Below are 19221 nucleotides of genomic sequence, written 5' to 3' on the forward strand. Positions count from 1 at the left end.
TTTGTTAAGTAGGTGGTTTATTTGTTACTTTTGTTTGCTAGTTAGTCCATTACTTACAGTATGAGCTAGTTTATGACTGGGGTCTTCTTGTATTGTTTTAGTTCGCGAGTTATTGTGTATGAGTTTGTTAGCTAGTCAATTTGGTTTGCTAATTTATTAGTTTGTTTTTACAGTCATCATTTGGTTGATTCAAATTCTCATAAGAGTTTATTATTGTTTGTTTATTTGCTAGATTAGCTTATGAACTTGCTGGTTGGTCAGTTAGTAGATAGCAAGTTAATTATTTTCTTAGCTATCTAGCTAGCTAGCTACTTGGTAGTTGGCTTGTCTATTTGTGATATGTTATCTAGTTTATTTATCAGTTTAGTTCAATGGCTCACTTAGTTAGCTAGTAACAAGTATGTTAGTCCATATTTATGCAGCTTTTTTTTAGGTTAGTTAGCTTGTTACATTGTTACAAGTTAGCTCGTTTATCGACTCGCTAGCTTTACATGGCATTTAGTGTACAAGAACCAACTGGCTTGTACCTCTGTTGTTTGGCCTCTGTTGAATTTGATTTTGTCATTCAAAATCGCAGACTACATAACACAAAGAGAAATAAAAATTATTCAAAGAAACTTTTTTCATCCTTACTAGTGTTGTCTATCTTTTTACACAGAGGGACTCCCCCCCCCTTTCCCAATTTCTAAACAAACGCTAATGCCAATGAGCACTCTGAAGCTTAAAGTCGTTTTTCCTAAAGTAACATTATAAAAAAACATCCCAAACTCTTAGTGGAGTGATAAATTAAATCCTCTGTGTGCCTCCTAAGTGCTTCATCACAGATTAAAGCAAGTAACACTCAACAAGTCTTAAATTCTCAAAGGCTTGATAATTCTGTTTTAAGGCAAATGACTATTTTGTGACGTGCGTGTGTTGAGGAAGGCGTGTCTGTGTGTCTGTGTGTGTGTGTGTGGGGGGGGGGGGGGGTACTTGAGACCATCACAAAGTGGCTCCAGGACTAATGATCTCCATCATTATTGTTACAAATTAGCTAAGATTTGTGTAGTCTTTATCACCACAGTGCATTGTGATTGGCTGCTTCCAAGCTCGTGTGATGCGACTATGCTTGCGTTAAGTGATCTTGCATCAACGCCATAACGGAGCATACTTCTTCTTGGGGTCTAAAAATAAATGCACTTAGTCTGCCGTGCAGTCATTTAGAGTAAAAGTGTCTGCTAAATAGCGTTTAGCATACTGTATGGCTGCCATTAGCGCAGAGCGTGTCATCTATCTGTCCGTTGGGCGCCATTTAGGCCGGAAGTCGTCAGGCCAGATGACATTCGGACACTCGCTGGCTCCTTACCGGGCCAAGGGGGCAAAAGGGACACGGCAAGTTATGCCCTAGTTTTATGCATTTATTTGGAAACTCTTTGGCCAAATCCAAACCTCATTCAACTCATCTAGTGCAAAAGCTAAAAAACAAAAAACAGCAACAAAAATTGGAGTCACCTCGATTTATTGTGGCTTATCAAAGTACTTTTTATCCAAGAGGACAGTGAGGGCACAGTGCAGCAAAGTCGAGACTGGGGAGTAAAACATTGCATCATCAAGCGTCATATTTGATCAAGTTTTTGAATCAATATTTTATTAAGTGTACAAATATTTAAAAAATATGCTGCCCAAAATACAAAAATATTAGATGAAAAAACATGCACATCATGGAATTTGTAAAATATATATTTTCACACTAAAAATGGACATAAGTAATATAAAATACCGGGGAAATAATTGAGGAAAAATCATGGATATTTGGAAAAAAACTTTCTAAAAGTAAACATAAATGAATTGTGCCTTTGAAACAGAAAGACTATTTCAACTCGGACAATATAGATGACAATCCACCTTGCGCTGGCGACTGTGGGAAGTGGAGGTAAAACACACACACATGCACACACACTACACACACACACACACACGACAGTAGCAGTAGTCGCCGTCCGCGCCGCAACTCTTCTTCTGTCCGTTTAAACACTATCAGCATCAATTGACTGTCAGCTTTTCCCGCGGGACAATAAATCATCCAATTAACACTCAGCTAATGGGCACCAGTGTAATTAGAGCTGTCAGCGCCCCCTCGCGCCCCGCCCCTCCCTTCCTTCGTTATTCCAATGTGCAGAGTCAACTTCTCTTTTAGTGCGACTCATTTTGCCCTGCTGATTGCTACTTGAAACGCACGCACACACACACGCACACACACACACACACACATACCTTTGTGAGATTAGCATAAAGTAGCGGCGAGGGAATACGGCATTTAATGACCGCCGCTTGTAAACACGAGCATGCTAGCGTGTCACTGACAGACAAGACACTCAAGCACTAGAATACATTTCTGTCACAAAGAAAAATAGAAATGCCCTTGCAACACAAAACACACTCAGCGGCTAACGCTTAGCTGCTAATTGTATAAAAGTTGGCGATGGAAAAAAAGATGCATCACAACTATCCCAATCGCATACAATCATTTGTTTCCTTGATATTTTTTGTTCTAATGTTCCTTACATGTCTATCTTATGTATTTTGCTATTTTGGCTCAATATTTTGTTCTAGTATTTTTTTCTTGAGCTGTATTTATTTGTCTCTTTTAATCCAGATGTTCATTTCCATTTTTTTGTCTGACCAATACCAGTACAAATGTTCACTCTTTGGGGTTTTTTCTTCACTATTTTTGTCATATTTGCAGAGGTGTCATGATGCAAGAAGTCATACAGGAGCTACCAACACTTCGCTGATAATCATCGGAGCAAAAGAAGGAAGCCTCAGGTGAGAAAACTCAATTAACTGCATCGTGACAATCTTTAGATTTCTTAATCTCTTGTTGGAAATGTTTCTGAGGGGCTGCCAACCAATCCAGAAAATGAACCAAGAAACTTGTCTAATGCTTAACATTTTTGAGGGAGGATTTAATTTTTAGTTTTTTTTCCTCAACACATTGTCATTACATTTAGAATTAAAAGAAAACAGTAGAATGTTGAAAAAAAATCTGAAAAACATCTAGGATTTTAAAAATGTATAATTTTTTTTCAATTTGATAATGTGGATGTCATTTTATTTATATCTTGGATACATTTTTTTTTATGAAAAATGTGTTACTGTTTTATCTTAGACCAATACGAAAAGAAAAATTTCCATGTCAAAAACAAAAATTTTTGTTGAATTTTAGTCTATACTTTTCTTGTGGTTTTCAGTATTAGAAAATATCATTTTTGGGCAGGTGTTTTCAAGAAAATCTCTGCTTGAAAAAAACAATAGAGAAAATGTAATTTTAAAAGGATTTTTTTGTAGGAAAATGAATTTTGGGAGGCTCTACTCTGTTTTACATTCATGTATCTATTTTTAATAGTTTTCTTTTCAAAAGAGGAAAAAAATGGGTCCTAGTTCCTGCAGACTGTAACACCTTAATTGAATTGCTTCATGTGCAGAGCCTGAATGTGGAGTCGTAACTTACTTGAAGGAGGTCGTAAGAGCCAGATGTATTTTATTAAGATTATTATGCAATTGTTTGCATTTTGATCTGTTAAAATAATTCTGCATGCTGGTCAGCGGAACAAAAACTTTCAAAAAAATTTTGCACTACATGTGCATATTTGCTGGCCATTATCCCTGATTTTGCCTGGTTATGAATTTTGCCTTGGTGGAGCTCCCCACATTGTCCTGGCACTTCATTTGCCAGCCCACACGAACCGCAGCGGTCTTGAGCTCAAAATCAACATTTGTGGCAAGCCGGGCCTCATTGTTTTGACAAAAACACACAGCAGCAAAGATGTTTTATTCATCCAGTCGACTCACTTAAGCAAAACAAAAAGTCATGAGAGCAATTGCTTGTGTCAGTCGCGCGTGACCAAATTCGGCCCGCATGGCAAAACAGACCGCCGCAAAATTAACAACCCGTAGACGCCTAGGCTACATGCACCGTGTAAAATAATGATTTGAAGGGAATAAAAGTTTTACCAGAAGAAAAAAAAAGACCTTTTTTATTTTAATCTTTTTTTTTTTTTTTTACAAAAGTCAGTTTTTCAAAATATTTTTTTTAATAAAAACAAGTTTTTTTTATGAAAGTCAGTTTTTTAAAATGATTTCATTGCGTAAAACAAAATCATACCAGCGTCAAAAGGTGTGCAGCCATGTTTTAACAGGACAAAACATTGTCCATTGCTTACTAAAATCTGTGAATTTTTCTCCTTCATTTAGTAGAAACAGACAAGTCATTTTCTGCTCTCTCAGACAACATTTGAGATGCCTGGCTGATAAACAACATTGCCGCCTGACATTTTAACAATGACGGGAAAGGTTCTTGCCATGTAGGTGATAATTGATCAACCGGGAATGAATTCATTTGAGAAAAGCCAAAATAGCCTTTGAATGGAGCCTTTTAGCTTATTTTGAACATTTCAGGGTGGGTGGTGATTGGGGAAATGTCCAATCTGTACCGACTTTGACGTAACTGCAAAGTTTGATCCAGAACTGACGAAATTACGTTTTTCTTCACGTTTAGCCCCCAACGCCTGTTTATTTAAAGTAGTAGTCCTGCAAAAAGCGTCTCAAGAAGCCATGCGCACCAAATCGACTTTTTTGCTTTAGCGGCAGCCGTGTGACATTTATATACAACGCATATGCGTGGTCCTTTTCTCAAAGACACTTGTCAAAAAATGACAGTGCTTTCCTTCATAATGCCTTTTTTTCCTCATTGCTACATTTGGATTATTTTTTTGATTATTGTGCATTCTGTTTTAACAACTTATATCGAAAGTCTTGTGTGTTGTACGTGTTCCATATGTCATACGGAATCCTGGCATTTCACCGCTGGACAAAGAAAGGCAGGAAAGCCAAAGATGTCGTTTTTCTTATGAAACTTACTCGTGCAGATGCTAAGCAACAGCTGGGCACGTATTGTCGAGACCAAAACAAGCATCAGAAGAATGTCACTTGATGGCGCTCGGTCCTCCGCCGAGGCTTAACGCTAATTCTCAAAGGCAGCGGTGTCCTCCCTGATAAAACTAGCAAAAGCCAAGAAGGGCGTGTAGAGACGGCGAAGCAACAAAAGCAACAAGATGACCACAAGGCCGCAGAGAAACGACTCAAAGAGATGTTAGGCGGGCGCTATAGTTTATGCTATAAATACAGTCCCGCGTCAGTGGCGCCACCTAGAGGAACGTGTGCATCAGGATGTAGGAGAAAAGTTGACAGAGCAAAGAGCAAACACCAGGTGGAAAAGCCACTCACGTTGAACTCGTGCATTAGAGTCAAAGTGGCTTTTGTTCTTTCTTGTTTTCTCCGCTTTTTGGTCAGAAACCGGTAGTTTCACGCTCTACTGCTCATTATCGATGAAAGGAAAAGGCTAGAAAGAAAATTTTTCTTTTCTGCGATTAATATTCCGTGACCCGTAAGCTGCCACTTGCCCATCCTTGATTTGGAATGCTCCAACGTCCTTTGTGTTTGACTCACAAAAACACAACATAGAACAACACATGACAGAATACCCTGTAAGGTAAAGCCAATTGGTGCTGGCTCCTTTCTTCTATCAGGGCAATATTTTCTAGGTCAGAGATGGACGGGAAAAAATGTATTCCATATTTCTTGTGCTATTGTATGGCTTGGCAGTGCAGGATGATGTGATTTCAAGGTGACTGCACGGTGATATGGAAACCAACCTATGAGTAGATCAACCTTCCTTGTGTGTGTGTGTGTGTGTGTGTGTGTGTGTGTGCGTGTGTTGGCCTAAAAATAGGTGCCATCATAATCCAATAGTAAAGACACAAACACACATCTCATGTGTGTGTTTTTGAGTTACCTTTCTGTAAAGAAAGGCAATTTCTTTCTCGAACAAAAAAAAAAAGACTCACTTTCTCATCAACGAATCGGGAGATTTTTCTTCCCTAATATCGTTTCTTTTTTTTATTAATTTCATAAATTGACTAGCTCACATGCAAATTTGTGAGTCATCAAATCTGAAATGAAACAAGCGAGTTTGGGTGACTTTCACAACGGGATTCTTGTCCAAAGTCGTGATGGATCAAGACAAACAACGGCACATGTGACCCAGACAAGCGTGCTGCTGTTTTCTAGTCCATGACCGCGTTTAAGGCAAACTAATAGCGCTGTGCCGCCACCATAAATCTCCAGGAAAATCGCATCACCGAGATGGAGAGCTCACTGCTATCATTTCAATGCTGTGTGTGTATTTGTGTGTGTGTGGCAGAGGAGAAAGAAGATCCACTCATGCACTAAAGTCTGCCATTTTCCTTTCAAGCCGCCATTTTGTGGCTGCGCTCCAGATGTACTACAACCAAGATCAAGCACATTTCACCTTGTGACATGAAATTTGGTGCTCATATGTATTATGAGAAGACCTGCGAAAGAAGTCAGCCATTTTGGTTGCAATTGGCTATTCGCGGCAATCGGCTTCCACTTCGTAATAACCTCTTCAAAGTGACTGAACCGTTTCACTTAGCGACGTAAAACTACTCGTTTGTATTTTGAGCCATTTGCCGAGCATGTGCAAAAACAAAATTGTCCTAGAGAGTTTTGAAAGATCAATCCTTTTTAGTCTATTTCTCTTGAGAACATTTCATCTGACAGACATCTCTATCATGAGCCATCCCACACAAAAATGCCTGAAATCACACAAGAAGGCCGCCATTTTGGCTCGCAGCAGCCATTTTGGACTATTTCCTGAAGTTGCAGACACAAAAGGCTCCCGGAGAATATTTGAGAGCCCAAGGTCATTTGGCAATTGGAATTTGGAAGGCATGTTTGTTGTGATTAGACCCACCAAAAAGTCTGAAGGAACTATGCTCGAAAAGAAACAGGAAGTCTGCCTTTGTTGCTTTCAAATGGCCTTTTTGGGTCATTTGAGGGATTTTGTGTCAACATAGTTTAACAATCCACCATAAAAGCTTTACTTTAATAAGTCGACCCCACAAGGTCAGAACTTGAGAAAGCCCAACTCCCAACAAATCTGCCGCTTTACAGGTTTGCAACAGTTGGTGGCAAGCCTGTTTCAAAACCACCTATAAAGGCAAACCAATGAAAGGAGCCAATGGGATCAATTGAAAGGAAGGTACCGATTGATTCAAATAAAAAACGGGGAACATAAAGGTAACAAGTAGAAGGAGACACACATAGGATGACTTGCTGTGACAATAAAAACTGGCGACAGGCGCACAAATCGACACACAATAGCAGTGGTGACAATCCAGCCTATAAACCGCACACACAAGGGTCCGCTTTTTAATCCTAACCCGGAAAAAAAAAAAAAACACAACCGAGGCCCGGCGAGGGCCGGCGGGATTTCCATTCAATTGCATAATGAGTGTAAAGAAAACAAAATGTCTGCATTCCCGATGCGTCCTTGTCCTTCCTCTGCTATGAGGAATATCTGCAACAATGAGAAATGAAAATAACTTTGTTAAATTATAAGAACCTAACTCATGTTTATTTTCTTTGCAACATTGCAAAGAAGATAGAGGAGGAATAAACGCGGACCCATGATTGACCCTTGAGGGACCCCGCACAGATGCAGAGCCTTGGAGAAGGAGTTTTTTGACAGGGATGGGGGATATTCACCAACCCAATGGCTCCAGATTGATACTTTTTACTAGGAGCAAAGTGACCCCTAACCTCAAACTTAGTCTTATTTGCTTTCAATTTCTTATGCATTTCCCAAAAAAAAAACAAAAAATCCAAAAAGTCATCCGTCGAGTGTTTGCGTTTGGACCGCTGCGGTTTGCAAAGTTCCTCAGCGGCGTCAGCACGTCGCGCGCATGAGTAATTGGACGTGGGCGACGTTAGCGTGCCCTTGGTGCCCTGGCCCCGATCAATCTGAGCAGGAAGTGTTGGCTTTAGCCCCGCCCACCTGCCACGGCCAAGGGAATTCATATTAATCAAGCATTGATTCTGCCCGAAAGACTGACCGCACGTTACTCACCATCTATTCATCCTTTTATGTGCTCCTCTTCATCCTCTTCTTCTTTTACATCCCGTCCTCCTCTTTTTCCATCTGCCTCCACTTATTTTTTGTCTTTTAGCGTCATTATCCCATTATCCACCATCAGCCGCCTCACTCCTTCCCATTCTCCATTTACCTTCTTTCATTCCGCTCTCTCGTTTGTCGCTCGGCCCGACGTGCGCTCCCTCGTTCGTCCTCTCATCGGGCCTTCTTTACAGCCCAGCGCAGGAAAAAACTGAGAGAAGAAAGAGAGGAGGAGAACGAGAAGGGCTCAATAAAACACAATGGCCCATTCTTGTTGTGTCATTCCATTAGTCACCTGGACGCCAGGATGGAGAGTGCCGGGGCTTTGGGACTGAATCAGAACATGAGCAAAATCCAGAGAAAAGGAAGAAAAGAAATAAAGTTTTATCCCTAAGAGACAAAAGTGGCATTTTTTTCAGGGGGTAAAAATGGTGATACAAGGTGTAATCTAGCAACAGTTTTGTTTCATGGAAAAATAAGATGTTCAAAAAATTGTCACTTTTTTGTCAAAGATAATCTTTGGAAAAAAAAACACTGTGAGAAAAGTTCTAAATTTCATCCATCCATTTTCTGCGCCGGAGTCTACCCCAGTTGACTTCGGGCAAATTTGAATTGTTGAAATTTGACATATTAGGTCAGATTGAAAAAAATAAAAAAGTTTGTAGAAAAAGAAATATTTTGCTCTTAGAAAAGAAAAATATATATATGTATATATATTTTTACAAATCATGTTTCCAATCTTGAATACCAACAAAAACGATCACTCGTAAAAACTAGTTGCTCAACTCCACGTGACATTTTTATTCTTTATGTTTTCTTGAAAAAAACTTTTTTCATCATATGAGCCACTGATAACCTCTTATTTTTCTCTTTCAAAGGAGTCCCGGTGGCGTTTTTGCCCCTGACAATTTGAAGTTGCGTGCACTTGACATATTTTATCTCGGTGAGCCAAATTGCTCCCATTAATTTAAGAAATTGAAGGAGAATAATGGCGCTAATGGCGCTTCCAAATATATTTGAAGACTTGTTGCCATCGTAAAACCTTTTTATTAATTTGACAAGTTTTGTGTCAGTTTTCATTCATTTTTACTATTTCCCAACAGACTCCAAAAAGCTTACTTGAGGGAGTGAGGGGGGGGGGGGCAGTTTATATCATTAAATACCGTTAAAAAAAAAAAAAAGTCTTGCAGTGCCTGAGAAATCAAAGTTTCATCAGTTCCAGTGCTTGCATCCAAGAAAGTACTTTGAGATTTTTTTTCTTCCCCAGGACGGACGGCGGCACAGCGGCAATTACCGGACCATCATTGCGCTGTCAGTAGTGTTGGCTCGTGAGTGAACGATTCGTTCAAAAGACCGAATATTTTCAGTGAACGAGAGTGACATTTCCTAAAGTGAGTCCTTCTTTTTTTCAGTTCATATGACTTCAACCAGTAGGTGTCGGTAATGACCATTGAAGCTGGTGCCACCTCGCCGTTAAACAAAACGAAGAAGAAAATGACGTAACTTCCTGTTCACGAACGAGTCGTGAATTGCATTTCCCCTTCACCAACGAACGAATCTGCTTTGCATTTCCAGTTCATCGCGAGAACGGATCAGCGTGGGAACGAGTCCTGACTTTCCCGTTCGCGAACGAGTCAATGGGTCAACTGCCTTCCTTCCCGTGCAACAACGGATCAGTCAGTGAACGTGTTGCGTCTCCCTCCTGGCGTGGACTATGTAAGCCAGGATGTACATTTACGATTTGCCAAGGAAAGAAAGAACCACTCACTGAAAGACCACTTCTTTTATGCGCGTTTTCTCCAAGCTAACGGTTAACTTTATTGCATGAAGGGATGCGCCGTTATGCAACAACGGGGAGATTATGCTTCTCTTTGGGTAATCTTGATTTTATAACACTTAAAATAACGTGTATGTGTATATACGCCTAAATATTGTTATCCAGTATATCTACTGCAAGTTCACATTAGATTGCTGGTTTGAAATTTACTTTTATTATTATTATTATTATTATTATTTTAATCAACATTAAAACTTGTTCACACTTGTCTGGTGTTTTATTCCTTGTATTTATTTTTTTGGGCATGAAAACAAAAATCTGACGTTTGGTTAGCTGCTTTATATGGTAATATATGTGTTTTACGTTGTGTATAATGTGTTGGTGTCTCCCCAAATAAAGTGCAAGTAGTCAAATACACATTCTTGACACGTACAAAAAATAGGTACAATAGGTACACTACACGAGGAAAAAATAAATAAAGGGTTAATTGCACAACTATGCACATACTCACGCCTGGGATCGAACCAAGTTCTTACCGAGCTAGAGCCCGTGACATTATCCAGTTGGTTATTGCGATCTGGAAACCTGCTGTCGTCTGCACTGTTTTGTACTAGTGATGTGCATTCCAGTTTGAATTGAATCTTTAGAATCGGTTCACTCAAATGTTTTGTTCAAAAGAATCGTTCACTGAATCGTTCGCTACACTTTCTTATTTATTCATTATTATTATTTTTTTTTTTTTACCTCGTGTAGTGTACCTATTGTAGTGTCCATGAAGTGTACCTAATCACAGGCCACTTCATTAGGGAAAAACGTTAAGTGAAAGTGAAAAGTGCCACACCCGCCCTCACCCCCACTTTCTGATTGGCTGTTTGATCTGTGACGTCACTTGGACACTCCATTAGGTACACCGCCATTTTCAAGTGTACCTAATAACAGGCCAGTTCATTAGGGAAAAATCATGGCCAAAGCTTAAGTGAAAGTGAAAAGTGCCACACCTGCCCTCACCCCCACTTTCTGATTGGCTGTTGATCTGTGACGTCACACGGACACTCCATTAGGCACACCGCCATTTTCAAGTGTACCTAATAACTAATAACTTTATTAGGAAAATATCATGGTCAAAGGTCACAGGTGTCAAGCTCTAGTCCTCGGGGCCGCATTCCAACATGTTTTACAAGATTCCCTCGTTAAGTGCACCTGCGTGAAAAGTTTTAGCCACTTTCACGTTCAAAAGTAGCTAAAACTTTTCACGCAGGTGCACTTAACGAGGGAATCACATGGACACCCCATTAGGTACACCACCATTTTCAAGTGTACCTAATAACAGGCCACTTTATTAGGGAAATATCATGGTCAAAGGTCACAAGTGTCAAGCTCTAGTCCTCGAGGCCGCGTTCCAACATGTTTTCCAAGTGACCCTCGTTAAGTGCACCTGCGTGAAAAGTTTTAGCTTCTTTCACGTTCAAAAGGAGCTAAAAGTTTTCACGCACCTGCACTTAACGAGGGAATCACACGGACACTCCATTAGGTACACCGCCATTTTCAAGTGTACCTAATAACAGGCCACTTTATTAGGGAAATATCATGGTCAAAGGTCACAAGTGTCAAGCTCTAGTCCTCAAGGCCGCGTTCCAACATGTTTTCCAAGTGACCCTCGTTAAGCGCAGGTGCGTGAAAAGTTTTAGCTTCTTTCACGTTCAAAAGGAGCTAAAAGTTTTCACGCACCTGCACTTAACGAGGGAATCACACGGACACTCCATTAGGTACACCGCCATTTTCAAGGGTACCTAATAACAGGCCACTTTATTAGGGAAATATCATGGTCAAAGGTCACAAGTGTCAAGCTCTAGTCCTCGAGGCCGCGTTCCAACATGTTTTCCAAGTGACCCTCGTTAAGCGCAGGTGCGTGAAAAGTTTTAGCTTCTTTCACGTTTAAAAGGAGCTAAAAGTTTTCACGCACCTGCACTTAACGAGGGAATCACACAGACACTCCATTAGGTACACCGCCATTTTCAAGTGTACCTTATAACAGGCCACTTTATTAGGGAAATATCATGGTCAAAGGTCACAGGTGTTAAGCTCTAGTCCTCGAGGCCGCGTTCCAACATGTTTTCCAAGTGACCCTCGTTAAGCGCAGGTGCGTGAAAAGTTTTAGCTTCTTTCACGTTCAAAAGAAGCTAAAAGTTTTCACGCACCTGCACTTAACGAGGGAATCACACGGACACTCCATTAGGTACACCGCCATTTTCAAGTGTACCTAATAACAGGCCACTTTATTAGGGAAATATCATGGTCAAAGGTCACAGGTGTCAAGCTCTAGTCCTCGAGGCCGCGTTCCAACATGTTTTCCAAGTGACCCTCGTTAAGCGCAGGTGCGTGAAAAGTTTTAGCTTCTTTCACGTTCAAAAGAAGCTAAAAGTTTTCACGCACCTGCACTTAACGAGGGAATCACACGGACACTCCATTAGGTACACCGCCATTTTCAAGTGTACCTAATAACAGGCCACTTTATTAGGGAAATATCATGGTCAAAGGTCACAGGTGTCAAGCTCTAGTCCTCGGGGCCGCGTTCCAATATGTTTTCCAAGTTACCCTCGTTAAACACACACAACCGATTCTAAAGATTACTTAAAACTGGAATGCACATCACTAGTACAAAACACTGCAAGCAATTGTAGGCTGCCAGTCGGAATAGCTGACTGGTTAGTAACTAGGGTTCTTGCTCGGTAGGACCTTGGTTCGATCCCGGGTGTGAGAAAGTACTCAGATGTGCTTTTGTTGTGCAATTAACCCTTTATTTATTTATTCTTTTTTTTACCTCGTGTAGTGTACCTATTGACGTGTCCATGAGGTGTACCTACACATATTGTCATATAAAGCACTTAATCAAATGTCAGATTTTTATGTTTTAATTGGCGAATATAAAAGGAATAAAACACCAGACAAGTTTTAACATAAATGTTTATTGAAAATAATAATATTAAAAGTAAATTTCAAACCAGCAATCCAATGTGAAATTGCAGTAGATATATTGGATAACAATATTTAGGCGTATATATGCATACACGTTATTTAAAAACTACTATAAGCGTTATAAAATCAAGATTACCCAAAGAGAAGCATAATCTCCCCGTTGTTGCATAACGGCGCATCCCTTCATGCAATAAAGTTAGCCGTTAGCTTGGAGAAAACGCGCATAAAAGAAGTGGTCTTTCAGTGAGTGGTTCTTTCTTTCCTTGGTAAATCGTAAATCTACATTCTGGTTTACATAGTCCACACCAGGAGGGAGACGCAACACGTTCACTGACTGATCCGTTGATGCACGGGAAGGAAGGCAGTTGGCCCATTGAGTCGTTCGCGAACGGTAAAGTCAGGATTCGTTCCCTCGCTGATCCGTTCTCGCGATGAACTGGAAATACGAATCACTCACTCACAGATTCGTTCGTTGGTGAAGGGGAAATACAATTCACGACTCGTTCGTGAACAGGAAGTTACCCATTTTCTTCTTCGTTTTGTTTTACGGCGAGGTAGCACCAGCTTCAATGGGCACTACCGTCACCTACTGGTTGAAGTCATATGAACTGAAAAAAGAACGAATCACTTGAGAAAATAAAAATGGCGGTGTACCTATTGCAGTGTCCGTGTAACATCACAGATTCGTTGAACGACTCGTTTGAACAGATCTTTGAGAGAACTGATTCCAAAGATTCAGTTCTCTTAAAAGAACGGTAATGCACATCACTAGCTGTCAGGCAGGGGTCTAAAGGTACTCCTAAATTGCCACAGCACTACTTTTTCTGTTGTACTTTTCTGCTGATGGTGCATATATATATATATATATATATATATATATATATATATATATATATATATATATATATATATATATATATATATATATATATCAGCAAAGATACTGCGTAGAACCCTCAAGCTCCCAGGCCTCTGGTAGAGGACCCGAGCTTGAAGGGAAAAAAAAAGAGACCACCCACGGGGGGTGAGGAAAAGGTTTTTTATATATATATATATATATATATATATATATATATATATATATATATATATATATATATATATATATATATATGCAATTTTCACACACACGCATCAAGCCTATATATAACAGGCATACTCCAAGCGCCCCCACCCCCACTGTATGTCAACCAGATGCTTGTGTTGTTGTTAGCCGTAATGGAAACTGAAGTGCGTTTGCTGCTATTAGCGTCTCCCCTTTCAAATAGCTGCTATTATAATAATGACGCCCCTTTTTATCATGATTATTGTAACAACGGTGAGCATTAGCGTTACCATAAACGTTGTGCTGCCAGGTGGAGGAAAATGTCGCCACTGGAGCACCCCTGCATGCAACCCGCCTCACTTGGAAAGTGGCTTTTTTTTTTTCCAATTCACTTCCTCCCTTTTAAAAACGGTGCAACCTTCACTAACTTCACTAACCCATCCTATGAAGTGACCTGAAGTTTTCCTCGCTGGGTGCCTTTGGCTCACTTGGGAGAGCAGGTTGCACCACTGTGCAAATCAAGCCACTCGGGAATAGATTTTTTGGTTCTAGGTGGTAAACGTTAAGAATTTAAGGTGACCCCATTGACAGGGTCACTGTGTGAAACCATTTGCAAAGTTTCTGTTTAAAACAGGCATAAAAGGTAGCATTCCTCTTTTTTACACTCCTTTCATAGTTCATAAAAAGAGATTTTGCGGTGCAGTGTCTGCAAAAAGGATCTTGACTTGACTTTTGTCAGTTTTCGTTTTGCTGAGTTCCGTAGGAAATTCTCGGATGCTGATGTACCCAAGCTTCGCTTACGGCAATTATTGTGGACACTGTAAAATAAAATTAAATACGTACACACACAATACATAGACATTTCTGTGAATGGAACACCATGCTTTAGTCTGTGTGGACAAAGTGGTGACACGTGAGCTCTTGTTGTAGATCCTGTTTATTTACCTATGTACAACATTTGATTACATGGCCAGTAATGTTTACAAATAATAAATATTGCCATCCCAACGATGTGGTTGTCTCTTTTCATTGTCGTCGTTCTTCGCATCATCACCTGAGCTTTTAACACAAAACAACGGTTTTGTGCGTGCGCCGCCACCCCCTTTGACCTCGCCTCAGTGCTGAATTGAAATAAATAATTCATTTCTAAAGTAAATACTTGCAAAGAATACAAGGAAAACCAGACTATATTTCAAAATGAAACTATAAAGAAGTCAAATCTACAGTAATACAATAAATGGTCTCACCTACAGGAAAAAGGAAGTCTTTTCACCCAATGGGAGGACGGGTGGACAAAGAGAGCCATCGTTGGCAAGAAGTTTGAAACAACAGGTAGTGATCTCACTTCCTGTTGCCAATTGTGCAAGTTTGAGTCTTGGTTTATTTCCTTCCAATCTTCTTTACTTTGAAGACAGGAAATGACTCCATTTTACAATTTTGTCCACAGGAAATGTCAAAAAAGTATATTAAAAATAGATCCTACACGTCTAACAATAAATAAAATTACAACATAAAACATTTTCATGGGCGTGGCAACTCTTGTCCTTGTACTGAAATGGCAACAAACGAGCCAAGTTGATGCTTGCTAGGTAAACACTTCCCAGCACGCCCTTCAAAGTCAAATCTCTTTTTATTTTCACATCCTGCCACTACTTGTGCAAGTTGGGGTGCCCGTTGTATCGCAGTCCCCCACTTTGGCCACGAAAAAGCTTTTACTTTGTGGACAGGAAATGTTGAACAATTTTGGACACAAGAAATGTCAAAAAGAATCACCACTTTTTGACAATATTAAAATAGGTCCTAAACCCCAACGACATTTTGCATGTGACAATAAATAAAATGGTTTTTATGCAAATGGAAACACTTATTGTGAAAAGCACGATGGTTTCCTGGTAATGGCAACGAAAGAGTCAACTTGGGCGCAGATTTCCATTCGACTCACTCATTTTGAAATCTTTTATTGCATGAGCTTGACTTCCACTTCCTGTTTGTGTTAGTCAACATTCTTGGCTTGTCCTCGCCCGCCGTCTTTCCCTTTGCCCGCGCCCATGCCATTTCCGCTTCCGTCCAAAAGGCATCACAGGTGAATTGTTTTCATGGGTTCACCAAGACCCAAATGCCTGGTTCTGACTGGACCCCCCCCAGGCACCATCCCCTAAAATGTTACCCCTTGGTCGCCCGGTTCGATGCCCGGTCCCCCCGACAGAGTCACCTGTTGTCGCGCAGCCTTTCCACGTGGCTCCGGGTATCCGACTGGCCCATGTCCAAATGGTGGCAGACTCTCCCCCTCTCCTTCAAGACACCGACCCCCCTACCCCTGACCCCCCGCCGCCCGACCCACATAGTCACAAATTGTCTTGCAACCTCTCCATGTAGCTCCTGATTTCCGACCGGCCCATGTCCACGTCGTGGCAGACCCACTTGATGTCATCCTCGCCGCCCTTGCCGAGCAGGACTGAGGGGTCGGCGTATGGGCCGCCGGCCCCACCCCGGTGGTGGTCGTTGGGGAGCACGGTGGCAAATGAGGTGAATTTGACTCGTTTGCGTTTGCCGGTGGCCCTGGGAGAGTTGTTGAGATGCTCGGCGTCGTGTCGAACGGCGGGGATGGTGGAAAGGCACTGGTGGGGGTCTGGGAGAGCCCGGGGTAAGGTCTGGCTACGGGAGATGCCCCGGTGGCCCCCGCCGCCCCGGCTGCCGGCCACGGCCAAGGCGGTACCCGCCCCGTTGAGAAGGTACTTGCTTTCTTCATAGGCGTCCTCGCCGCGGTCGATGATGGTGGTGCATTCGTCGGGCGGTGCCCCCGGACACGGATCGGCCTGGTCCGGGTGCTCCGCCAGGAGGTCGGCCTCATTGCCCAGCCAAACCCAGTCGTGGGCGTGGTTCATGTTGCCACCTGTCTCCAGCACGGGCACCTGCTTGTGGCGGTACCTGACAATGACATGCCACAACGACCTCCGTCATTTTTGCTGCCTTCAAAACCACTTACATCTTCTTTGCCAGCTTCAATGTCAAGTTATGTCATCTTTGGTACCTTGAGCTGCAGATTCTGTTGCCTTCGGCAGTGAGTGGTGTCATCTTTGGTACCCTTAACAGGATCTTATGGACTCTTTGAGACCTCAACTGTGAATTTTGCTTTGAACCTACCTGAAGGCAAAGCTGACGCAGTTGATGAGGAAGACGAGGATGGCCAGACAGAAGACCCCCAAGAGGGCGTACATCCCGATCTCCAGGTCTGACAGTCCCCTGGTGCTCTGGCTCAGCTCGCTGTCCGAGGCTCCAGGTACCTCCACTTGGGCCGGGTAGCCGGCGTAGTCCCCCGCCCGGCTCGGACTCCCTCCACCAACCCGGCCGCCACCGCCTGCTTTCCCGCCCGTCGCCCGATGGGTCACAGTGCTCTTGGTTGTTAAGCTCACCTGACAATTGGACGATCAATCAGCAAGTTGGCTTTTATTCGCGGGATTTGGCCAAGTAAAAAAAGATTTTTGTTGTTGTCCAACCTTCCTCATGGCGCCTTCCTCGCGGTCCACAGCCACTGCCACACTTTTTGACTCCCACTCGACTCCATCTCCGGCTCTCAGCTGCTCGGTGTTGTTGTCGGGCCCTCCCCCTTCTTCCGGACTTCCGCCATCGGCGACGCCGAACTTGACCACCACGTTGCCAACACCTGACGCCAACACGCTCTTCCTCTTGGACTTCTGACAGGTCTCTGAGATCACCATCTCGACGCGCACCAACGCCCCCTGGCCCTCACCTTCCGCCACCACTACGGGCCAGTGTTGTTCCTGAGGGAGCAATTCCACCAACAAGAGGGCACATTAACGAGCTTCTTGACTGACCCACCAACCGACCGACAAAGTTACTGACTGAACTAACCAGTTGGGTGACTGAGTGACCAACTCACTACCTGACCCACTTACTGACTGACTAAATGAAATCCGGCTGGTTGAGTGACCAACTTCTGAACTAACTCAGCGACTCTCACAAATTTTCTGACTGACTGACCGACCGATTGACTGGCTAACAGACTGGTTGAGTAACCAACTTAAAACAAGTAAACTGATAAATAAATGACTGATTGACTAACTAATTGCTTGACTTACAAACCAAATGAATGACTAATATCAACCTACTGTCATAACTAAATGGTCGACTAAGAGTTAGTGACCAACCGGCTAACTCACCGACCTATTGACAATAGAGTGCTGGTTAGCTGTGTGATGACCTGACTAACTGACTGACTAACCAACTAACTAACCACCACGATGTACCTGTGTTGCTCCTGAACAATTTAACCAGTAAGGGGCTAAAGGCAAAACATTGCAGGCGCTAATTGAAGCTCCTACCTGATTGGTTACGGAGATGACATTGTCGTCCAATGACACGGCAGACAGCAGAAAGTCCTTGGGGTCGTATATGTCAAGCGGCGTAACGGAGCCGTCGCTGTAGTGGATCCAAGCACTGATGGCTGCTTCCTGAAATGGAATCATAAGCACTTTGAACGCATTTAGCTTTTCACCGCAGCACAATCTGTTGGAGATACCCCATTTAGACCTAAGGTAAGAAGACTAACTGTTCAAAGTGGACCACCATGGCACTGCCATGTATGAAAATTGGTCTTATATTTTAACTAACTCGCTGGTTAGTTGATTTACTAACTCAATCAAACCAACTGTAACTGACGGACTAATTGATCGACCAACTACAACACACTTGAACTGGCTAACTGACTGACATCCTGACAGAAAACTGATTGACTGACTAACCAAGAGGCTAAGAAACGAATTGACCATATGAGAAACATACTAGATAAACTGCCTGACTTACCTACTGAGTGACTCATTAAGCACCTGGATAACTAACTAATTTGCTGACTAACAATCTGACTGAGTGATTAAACAACCTGCTCGGTAACCCCGATCGTTTTTGACTGCCGAAGAACTGACTCGGCTACCAACAGAATACGCGCTTGTCTGATCAACCGACCCGTCAACTGACGGACAAACTAACCAAACATAGACAAACATACTGTGAACTGATTTACCACTCGTAAAAATGTATTTCGTGATGTGCGTGTTGTCATGGCAACAGGCTACTTCCTGCCTCTAATTGAGGTGCGCACATCTTAGTACAGGTGGAAACATGATAGTAGCGCATATCTGGCATTGCTCAAGCAGACACACACATACACGTAGCACTAACACACACACACACTTAGTGGAGTTTGTTCGTGGCTGACAGTTAGGCAGGCGGCTAATTAGGAGCCGATTATCACATAAGGCAGATAAGCAGCGTGAGATGTTCACAGCGAAGGATTACTCTTTGGATCGGCTGATTACGACCTCGGGGCTTCTCCTTCCACACCGACCTGCCATCTACTTGTGCGAGTGTGTGCCCTGAGTTTTGCTGAAA

At 42.2% G+C, this 19221-nt stretch overlaps 2 protein-coding genes and 2 long non-coding RNA genes across 13 annotated transcripts in view; 2 read left to right on the forward strand and 2 right to left on the reverse strand.

Moving 5' to 3' along the window:
- The window catches only part of LOC125994222 (uncharacterized), a 56271-nt gene extending 45287 nt beyond the window's left edge, over nt 1-10984 (forward strand). The window contains exons 5-9 of one of the 3 annotated variants that reach the window (XR_007490526.2): nt 1845-1912; nt 2726-2805; nt 9282-9342; nt 9427-9513; nt 9590-10984. This is a non-coding gene — a long non-coding RNA (uncharacterized lncRNA). Of the gene's footprint in view, nt 1-1844; nt 1913-2725; nt 2806-9281; nt 9343-9426 lie in introns of all 3 variants that reach the window. The other 2 variants (XR_007490525.2, XR_007490528.2) reach the window with 2 other exon arrangements.
- The window catches only part of LOC125993954 (lymphocyte antigen 75-like), a 278014-nt gene that overhangs the window by 69973 nt on the left and 188820 nt on the right, over nt 1-19221 (forward strand). The gene's annotated exons all lie outside the window — the stretch shown is intronic.
- LOC137840162 (uncharacterized) lies at nt 7882-10365 on the reverse strand. The gene is made up of 2 exons (XR_011086639.1): nt 10328-10365; nt 7882-8345 (listed from the first exon to the last, which is right to left on the reverse strand). It is a non-coding gene; the product is annotated as an uncharacterized lncRNA (long non-coding RNA).
- si:dkey-215k6.1 (transmembrane protein 132B) overlaps nt 14732-19221 on the reverse strand; it is a 75436-nt gene continuing 70946 nt past the window's right edge. For 3 of the 4 annotated variants that reach the window (XM_049763034.2, XM_049763036.2, XM_049763035.2), the window contains 4 exons: nt 18156-18284; nt 17310-17594; nt 16957-17225; nt 14732-16740 (listed from right to left, as the gene is read on the reverse strand). In XM_049763034.2, coding sequence (XP_049618991.1) covers nt 16158-16740; nt 16957-17225; nt 17310-17594; nt 18156-18284 — 1266 coding nt within the window. In that variant the 3' untranslated portion in view covers nt 14732-16157. Of the gene's footprint in view, nt 16741-16843; nt 17226-17309; nt 17595-18155; nt 18285-19221 lie in introns of all 4 variants that reach the window. The other variant, XR_007490453.2, reaches the window with a different exon arrangement.

The sequence above is a fragment of the Syngnathus scovelli genome, chromosome 3 (assembly GCF_024217435.2).
Source record: "Syngnathus scovelli strain Florida chromosome 3, RoL_Ssco_1.2, whole genome shotgun sequence".
NCBI lineage: Eukaryota > Metazoa > Chordata > Actinopteri > Syngnathiformes > Syngnathidae > Syngnathus > Syngnathus scovelli.